General features: G+C 46.3%; 1 protein-coding gene across 2 annotated transcripts; it reads left to right on the top strand.

The window, feature by feature from the left end:
- Positions 1-3,057: 3,057 nt before the first annotated feature.
- LOC136958642 (protein zyg-11 homolog) lies at positions 3,058-8,099 on the top strand. Of its 2 annotated transcripts, XM_067252683.1 has the most exons (14): positions 3,058-3,216; positions 3,640-3,805; positions 3,906-4,705; positions 4,806-4,946; positions 5,139-5,315; positions 5,458-5,522; positions 5,611-5,710; positions 5,838-5,888; positions 6,030-6,191; positions 6,296-6,343; positions 6,578-6,778; positions 6,854-6,906; positions 7,109-7,206; positions 7,529-8,099. In XM_067252683.1, exons 1-14 carry the CDS (start codon positions 3,214-3,216, stop codon positions 7,702-7,704), a joined length of 2,241 nt encoding a protein of 746 aa, XP_067108784.1. In that variant the 5' UTR covers positions 3,058-3,213; the 3' UTR covers positions 7,705-8,099. The 2 variants fall into 2 exon arrangements, with proteins under 2 accessions (XP_067108784.1, XP_067108785.1); XM_067252684.1 differs by lacking the exon at positions 6,296-6,343.
- The last annotated feature ends 1,189 nt before the right edge of the window (positions 8,100-9,288 follow it).

The following is a 9,288-nucleotide window of genomic DNA, read 5'->3' as shown; positions in this document are numbered from 1 at the left end:
GAATCAAACCGTCTGAGGCTGCGAAGTGCTAAGCTGGACGATTAAATAGACCGCGACAGTAACCCAATTGACTGTAACAGTGCGGTCCGCTGCAGCTAAAACCAACCAATGTCAAAAGGAATTCACTGATCCTATCTGTTCTTCACTAAGTTCAGTAAACAGGATGTCCCGCCGATTCTAGCAGTGAGGATCCAGTCACAACAACAGTGCCTCTCCCATCCCCCACCATTGCTCATTTTTGCCTGGATGGCCATTATAGCCCTAGATTAATTACGCACAACCTCCTATCCTCCACTCAGTCATTCAAACCGAGAAAGTCAATAACAAGCTCACATAACCTAATTGAATTGTGTATAACACTGTTATTTTGTAGCAGTTAACATTCTTGTGGCATTCAGTTTTATACCTGTTACATGGATATTTCTATTCAGGATTGATGTTCTTAAATGACGGTTTTTGGATCCATCCTTGATTTCAGATTTGAAGCTGTTCCTCACTTATCGTCAACAAACATTTAATCATAAATAATAAAGAATATATTGTGCTTATTAAAGTTATTTATTTGAACTTTAAAAATATCCACTTTAAATCCTCAAGTAAATATAAATATAGTTGAATAATCTGACAAGGTGTAACCGGTGTGAATCAGTAAAACTCACTCCTCAGGTATGTGATAGGTCACTGCGTCAATGAATAGCTAGCTTTTCTTTGGCGTAGTTCGTAGTGGTCGCGCTTGGCGAGTCAGAGGTCGAGGGTTCGAGCCCAGCGAGTGGCGGACTAAAACCTTGGGGATGGAGCATGGCCACGTCTGTTACATACCGGTTACAAACAAAGGCAGGATAAATCGTCAAAACACTTACGTTGTTCTGGCGCGCTGGTGTGTTTTCGTCAGACATCCCAACCTGCAAAGAGTCATTTCAGGGAGGTGGCTGAGATGGCTGAGAGGTGACTCCCGGAACTTCCGGGAGTCCCTATCAAGGTAACGTAAAATGTCAGCAAGGCAGGTAGATAATGCTAGCTGTTCGCACTAATCCTCAAAAAAAGATGTATTGATGTAGCCTAATTATAGGCTACACATGTCGGTGTCCTGCCATGAAATGCACCCCCTGTATTATCTGTTCTGTATATCCCAGCATCAAATGATTCTTAATGTACACTGAGGGGACTAGTCTGAGTAACCACAGTAAGTTTCAGACAAGTGATACTTTCCTAGTCAGAGTTAGCAGGGGTGCATTTCATGGCAAGAAGGAATACAACAAGCCTGCCTTGAAATGCACCCCCTCTATTGTCTGTTCTGTATATCCCAGCATCAAATGATTCTTACCGTACACTGCGGGGACTAATATGAGTAACCACAGTCATTTTTAGCCATGTGACCCTTTCCTAGTCAGAATTAGCAGGGGGTGAATTTCATGGCAAGAAGGAATACAACAAGCCTGCCATGAAATGCACCCCTTCTATTGTCTGTTCTGTATATCCCAGCATCAAATTATTTTTACGGTACACTGAGGGGACTAGTATGAGTAACCACAGTAGGTTTCAGGCAAGTGACACTTTCCTAGTCAGAGGTAGCAGGGGTTGCATTTCATGGCAAGAAGGAATACAACAAGCTTGCAATGAAATGCACCCCCTCTATTGTGTGTTCTGTAAATCCCAGCATCAAATTATTCTTACTGTACAACGAGGGGACTAGTATGAGTAACCACAGTAAGTTTCAGGCAAGTGACACTTTCCTAGTCAGAGTTAGCAAGGGGTGCATTTCATGGCAAGAAGGACTACAACAAGCCTGCCATGAAATGCACCATCTGTATTATCAGTTCTGTATATCCCAGCATTAAATTATTTTTACTATACACTAAGGGGAATAGTATGAGTAACCACAGTAAGTTTCAGGCAAGTGACACTTTCCTAGTCAGAATTAGCAGGGGGTGCATTAAGCCTGCCATGAAATGCACCCCTTCTATTGTCTGTTCTGTATATCCCAGCATCAAATGATTTTTACGGTACACTGAGGGGACTAGTATGAGTAACCACAGTAGGTTTCAGGCAAGTGACACTTTCCTAGTCAGAGTTTGCAGGGGGTGCATTTCATGGCAAGAAGGACTACAACAAGCCTGCCATGAAATGCACCCCCTGTATTATCTGTTCTGTATATCCCAGCATCAAATGATTCTTACTGTACACTGAGGGGACTAGTATGAGTAACCACAGTAGGTTTCAGGCAAGTGACACTTTCCTAGTCAGAGTTAGCAGGGGGTGCATTTCATGGCAAGAAGGAATACAACAAGCCTGCCATGAAATGCACCCCCTGTATAACAGTAGGTTCACACTGCAGCGGAGCGGGCGGCGCGCGGCGTCGGCTTCCAATTCATTTTCAATGAAACCAGGCGTTGACGCTCGCGTAGGGCATTGTGGGAAGGCGAGCGTAGCGTAGCGGAGCAAGTTGGATTTTCTCAACTTTATGTAAATGCGGAGCGTGAAAACGCTAGCGTTGGCCAATCGGATTGGTTTCTTGTTTCTTGTAACGTAGCAACCGTTGGTCATCATAAACATTTCTAGGTTTCACAATTTCAAGATGGAGGAGAAACTTTTCGTATGTGTCTGCACACCCAGTTCTGATTCAAAGTTACTAATGTGACGAGCCTGAATTTAAAGATTACATTAAACTAATAATGCAACAAGGTGCATGGTTGCCGATGTCGTCATTGTTCCTAGTGTGTTTTTATAGCCTACTTTTAAATTCAGGCTCGTCACATTACGTGACTGTTCTGTGCCACTGCTAGCCCAGCCTACAAACGACTGGTTGAGTGACCGGTGGCGTAACATGTATTCTACTGTAATCTTGCACTAGTAAAATCTTGCACTTACATAAATGTTGTGTAAAAGTGGTATTTTGATCGATATTGTCAGTACATGAACCCAAATCTGCACGCTTGGCCATGACTACAACAGTGACCTTAGAGAACTACAACTCTGTATTAACTTGTCTAACACGCCCCCGAGCGTGGTGTATTGTGGGAAGGCAAGCGATGCAGAGCGTTAAAAAACGCTGCAGTGTGAACGCAGAGTACAACTTTGTTGGTTTTAGATACTGCAGTTGTCATTTTACGGGAGAATAATGACGTCCAACAGGAAGAAGAGAATATTATTATTTGACCCAGAGTAATTGCTGTAGTTCCTAAAGAGCTACGTTTTCTTTTTCTTTTTTCAAACATGGTGAGTAGTTTTGCCCCCCAGTCGAGTACCCTCATTCGCCACCCTCGGGTTGTCCTGTTCCTGTCACAGTCACATTGTAAACTGTCAAATATTCTATAAGAATGGCTTGCTATTGTCCGCCTGGCTCCTTTACAGAGATTAGTTGGATTAGAAGGTGACTTAAAGAGACTAATGCGCGATGGCTCGTCTGTTAGTCCTAAAATTAGAAGCCAGGGGTCTTATTGCAGATCACTGTCGGGCAGAAAGTCTCGTTATAATGCCTTGGGTGTTTATGTCCTAAAATGATTATGTACGGTTCTTCAGAGAGAGTGTATTTCCAAAACATGAACCCATCTTTGAAAACACAAACCAAAAGAAACTTGACATGCAGGTTTTCACATATGCAGAGTAGACTCAGTATTTGTGTGTGAATGTCCACTGCAGGGTGAGGAGAGCCCGGAGACCCTGGCTGACCTGTGCCTGGCCCATGTGTGTCACAGCCTGGACTCCCTGTGCACCATGCAGGCAGACGGCTCCCTGCGCCTCCACTGGGCCCCGCTGCTCCCTCAAGAGATGGCTGACCAGCTGCTGTACAAAATGGCCACAGAGGGTAAGTGAGAGAAAGCGTCAAGGAATGAGCAAGTACAGAAATTAGTTGGTTCAGTTTGCTCTTGCTTTCTTTGACAGCCGTAGGTTGTTTCTCCTCACAGGTATATTGAATGACAGGACTATTGGGATCTTCCGTGACTGCAGACAGCTTCGCCTGCGTAGGGCATGCATCCGCACCTGTCCAGTCTCTGCCGAGGCCCTCCGCCTGGCCCTCTGCCCTCACCGGCTGCAGGAGCTGGATGCCTCCCAGGTCTCCGGAGGCCTCACTGGGGCTGACGTGCTCACAGGCCTGGCGTCCAACCCTCAGTGCAGCTCCAGCCTGCAGAAGCTGACCCTGAGTGGCTTACAGCTGGACTGGGGGTTCCTGGAGGAGGGAGGCCAGGTCAGCTTTCGCTCCCTGCAGGGTATCAGGACACTCATCCTGGCCAACACAGACCTCACTGACGCGGGCTTGGAGGAGGTCTGCTCCCTGCCTCAGCTGGAGAACCTGGATATATCCAGAACCCCTGTCACAGATCTGACCGCCCTGCTGGGGAGCAGGTCCACCCTGCGCTCCCTCTGCGCCCACGCCCTCCGCCAGCTGGACATGCCCCCCGCCGGGCTCCTCTCCGTCCTCAGGCGCCTCCGGGCCCTCAGGCATCTGGACTTTTCCGACGACCGCTTCGCCACGCCCTCAGAGGACAACGACGGGAGGGAGGGGGACGAGACGGTGCGGCAGCTGCTGGAGGGGAGCTCAGGGGTCCTCCCCGCCCTCGTCTCCCTGGATGTGTCTGGGCGGAAGAGGGTCACAGATGGGGCGGTCCGGGCCTTCGTCGAGGCCAGGCCAAAGCTGGTGTTCCTGGGCCTGCTGGCCACCGGCGCTGGCTCTTGTGAGGCCCTGTTTGGATGTGGCAGCCTGAAGGTCAGCACCTAAATAAACTAAATAATTTATCTATAATTTACCTACTTGACACGGTCATACAGCCCCTGATTGATGCTAATTAAGTGACGTGTTTTCTCAGGTGACTGGGGAGGCAAACGAGGGTCAGATTCTAGAAGCCCTGAGGAGGTACAGTGAGAGAGAGTGCTTCACACGGGAGGCCCTGGTTCACCTCTACAACCTGAGCAGTGATTTGGACAAACCCAGAGCAGACATCCTAAAGGTAGCACACCATGGCTATTCATCTCAGTCAAAACATGCCTGTATAAACGGCATTGTGACCTAATGAAGATCATTTTACGAGCTCAAAGAATCAAGAACCTTGTGTTTACATGCTTGACAGCATGTCTGTAAACAAATATTTATCATTGAGGTGATGGTCCATCATTTTGATTGCTGCTCTTGTTGTCTGAAGCTTGTTTTGGACGGGATGCAGAAACATGCCCAGTCTCTGCATGTCCAGCTGGTGGCCACAGCCTGCGTCTTCAACCTGACCAATCAGGACCTGGCTGTGGGTCTGCCCCTCCGACTGCTCAGCGCCATCCTCACTCAGCTACTGGAGGCCATGAAGAACTTCCCCAACCACCAACAGGTAACCACACTCACACACTCAAACACACATTCACACACACAGTACAGAGGCAACAAAAACAAACTAATAAATACTTAAGCAAATGTGCACTCAACTGCATAAGACATTGATTCTGGAAAAACACAAACCATTTCTTTGTCAGGTACAAAAAAACTGCCTACTGGCTCTCTGCAGTGATTACATTCTTCAAGATGTCCCTTTCAACAGGTCAGTGTGTCACACTAGGATACAAAAGTAACACAGACACATACCGGTCATGTTCCTTCCAATCTCTGTTGGTTTCTCCTGGTTTCAGGTATGAAGCTGCCAAGCTGGTGATGAACTGGTTGAGCAGTCACGAGGACCCCACCCTGCAGAGGATGGCTGTGGCCATCATCTCCATCCTGGTGGCCAAGGTCAGGCCCCTCCTTCATACCCCACGACCAACTTCTGTGGAGTCTGTCTGATGCCCCTGGCTTGACTGGGTTTCTAGGCTCTGTAGCACATGCAGGCTATTTGATGATTTCCCTTGTCTGTTTGCAGTTATCTAAAGAGCAGACCACACAATTGGGTGCTGATATCTTCATTATGAAGGTAGGTTATCCTTCTTTCTCTTCTTCTATGACCAGGAACGCCCCCTAATTCAAGCCTCTCCCTCCATTTTCTCATAGTTTGGTATCTCTATTTTTCCTCAACTGTGCTCCTCTCTCCCCCCTTCCTCCCCCGCTCCAGCAGCAGTTACTGGGGATAGTGCAGCAGAAGGCCATGGTGGGAGTGGTGGACTCCACTCTCAAGTTCGCCCTGAGCGCTCTCTGGAACCTGACGGACGAAACACCCACAGCCTCTCGCCACTTCATCCAGTGTCAGGGCCTGGAGCTGTATGAGGAAGTGCTGGAGGTTTGCATGCACATAACACACACACATACACATGCAGTTAACACTACAAAAGCATTTATCTTTTCTTCCTCCCTCTATCTTTCTGTCTCAATCTTGTGGTGCAGTCCTACTACTCGGAATCCTCCGTTCAGCAGAAGGTTTTGGGTCTTCTGGTAGGTTGTGCTTGTCAGGGTGTTGGATCATATGGAACTGTCAGAGTAGTTTGCAGCATCAATGTTCTTTTGTTTGAGGTAGGCCCAGAGTTGTGACTGAACATGCATTTTTGTAGTTCAGTCTATGGTGCGACTAGGTACTACTTTTCTATTTAAGGTGTAGTCCATTGACTCTGTGCCCTGTGACCCACCCCACCCCAATCATGGCCCCTGCTGTCTCTGGCCTCCCTGCAGAACAACATAGCGGAGGTGGAGGAGCTGCAGGGGGACCTGATGGAGGAGGACCTGCTTGAGCACATCCTGAGCCTGCTCCAGGGGCCCCAGGTGGAAGTTGGGGTCCGCTACTTTGCTGGGGGGATCCTGGCCCACTTGACCTCCAGAGAGGCTGCCTGGACCCTGGACGAGGAGCTCCGTGCCACCATCTTGGAGCAACTGGTGTGTTTGTGTTTGTATTTGTGACAGTTGGATTCTCGATTGCTAGTCCTTTGACCTGACTCTTCCTGGTTGCAGCACTCTGCTGTGATGACATGGACCCCACCTGAGCGTGAGATGGTTTCCTACAGGTAAGAGAGGAACTTGTGGACGAAGTGGACTGAACAATAACTCAAAACGTGTCATGTTTCCCTTATTAATAAATCGCTCCCCTGGGAGCAATATTTGGGGGGCACAAAAAAAACATCGACAGTATAAAGCAATGTACTATGTAAGACAACAGGCATATACAGATATAAGATACTGTATAATATTTCTCTCTCCCTCCATCAGGTCGTTCCATCCTTTCTTGTCTCTGCTGCAGACGTCCCAGCCTTCAGGAGTACAGCTGTGGGCTGTCTGGGCCATGAGACTCGTCTGCAGCCAGAACGGTAAGTAACACAAGCACACCAAAACATAGTTGTCACTAGGTCCTCATTGCCCTTTCAGCATCGAAAGGGAGGGGGAGTCCTTATTTCATACTCCAAAACAAGTGGGCTTTGGAAGGACTCCAACTCAGAGACTCGTTTTAAGGTTCTTTACTTGGAGCACAGAATACAGGGTTCCAAGTGCCATGCAGGAACTGGGAACCTGGCCCATTCAATTGTACAGAACCCACCTGGAGCCTAGATCTCCCTCCAGGTTACATAGTCTATTCTAGTCCTATATACAGGTGTTGCGGTCAGTATTATCTGGCCTTTACTGTCCCCTCAGCTGCACAGTACTGCAGTATGCTACAAGAAGAGGGGACAGTGGATCTTCTTAGGGCGTTGACCTCCCATCCCGACACACACGTTGACGTCAGAGGACTGGCAGAGTGCATCCTGGGTATCCTGGATTATCACCAGAGTCAGAGAGACATCCTCACAGACCAGCCAGGACAGAGTTAGAAGACTTTGTTCTGATTGGTTTGACTGCCAGCTTTGCTTGTACAGTAATGAACAAGGATTGGAGTGTGTGCAAATGCTGGGTGTTGTACCAAAGGAGTAAAGCTAACTGATATCAGCAATGTGGCACGACCAAAATGTGAAGTGTGAGTTTCAAACTGAAACGTCTATGTTAGTTATTTGTGAAAAATATTTAGGAAAAAATAATATATGATATATGAAAATCAGAGCATTGTGTACATGAACAACAATTACAATTCAATTAATTGAACTGTGCATTCGATCATGAAGAATATTAAACATTTATAATTGTCTGAATGTAAAGCGATCATCTTTTATTTGGAGGAAAAGTGAACCTTGTTCATTGTATTTTACAAACTGCTAATCAACATTTCCAATTAAACAAGAATCATTTGATCAAAAGTGTTGGTTTGGATTTAAATCTGTAGACTGTCACTAGAGGGCACTGGGGTGTTATGACTGTGAGTTGAAGCTGTCAAACAGATGCTGGTTCACCTAGCCTTCTGTAGTTATTGTCTTTTTGTACCTTCAGAGAAGTGGGAAACACAGAGTAGTTTGTACGATTGTGGGTACGATTGTGTTCATGTTGGTCTTCGATGATCTGTTCTTGTTTCAACTGTGCTCAGCTCTAATAAGGCTTCAGAAAAACAATGATTCTTACTGCATACTGAGGCAAATTTTTGTTGTAGTGTTTTTGGTATAAAAAGAAATTCAGGATGTATTAATACCATGATGCTGTCTTGGGAGTGAGAGAGTGAACTGCTGTGGGAGAGAAGCTCTTTAATCAATATTCAAGTGTTACCCAAGACGGGGACAAAGTAGGAGAGGAGACAGAAAAAAGGGGGAGGGAAAGCAAGGAAATGAGTAAGTAAAGGGAATTAAGGATGATTGACTGGAGGAGTTCTGAAACGTTTAGTGGAGGGAGAGCTAGAGCGAAAAAGAGAGAGAGACAGAGGAGGGGCAAGTGATAGCAGGTTAAAAAACACAATCTGTGAGCCAGAAATACTGTCTCACAAAAAGTCGTTAGAGACATACGTACATAACACACACATTAAATAAGCATACTATCGTAAGGACGCCTTCTCCAATGTCGATATCAGCAACATGTCAGACACTTTTCCGAGGTGTCTCTTTTTTAATATAAAAAATACCAATATTCTCGCAGGTAATTTTAGGAGGACTTCACAGACAGTTGAGGGAGTTCTGATGATGGTACCAGGGATGGCATCACATAGTCATGGTGGTGTTTTTTCAATCCAGTCCAGTTTGTTGCAGGATTTGCAAAGCAGCGCCGTAATCATAATATATATTGGGGGGGACACAAAATGTCCCCCCCAATATATTGATATAAAAATATAACTAAAATATAGATGTGCTACGCTACGACAGGCACGCTGTCTGAAATTATCCTAAAAAATAACAGACAGATTTTCATAACTAAACTTAAATAATAGAAGGAAAGGAAATTTTCCAAGCAGATTTCGTCCCACCCAATGCTACGGCCTTGTTGCAAAGCTATTCTCAAGGCTGTGCGTAACATTATGGCCAAGGTTAAAAGGGTTAAGT

The sequence above is a fragment of the Osmerus mordax genome, chromosome 16 (assembly GCF_038355195.1).
Source record: "Osmerus mordax isolate fOsmMor3 chromosome 16, fOsmMor3.pri, whole genome shotgun sequence".
NCBI lineage: Eukaryota > Metazoa > Chordata > Actinopteri > Osmeriformes > Osmeridae > Osmerus > Osmerus mordax.
Note: the sequence above shows the minus strand (reverse complement) of the source record. Positions and strands in the feature narration are given on the sequence as shown.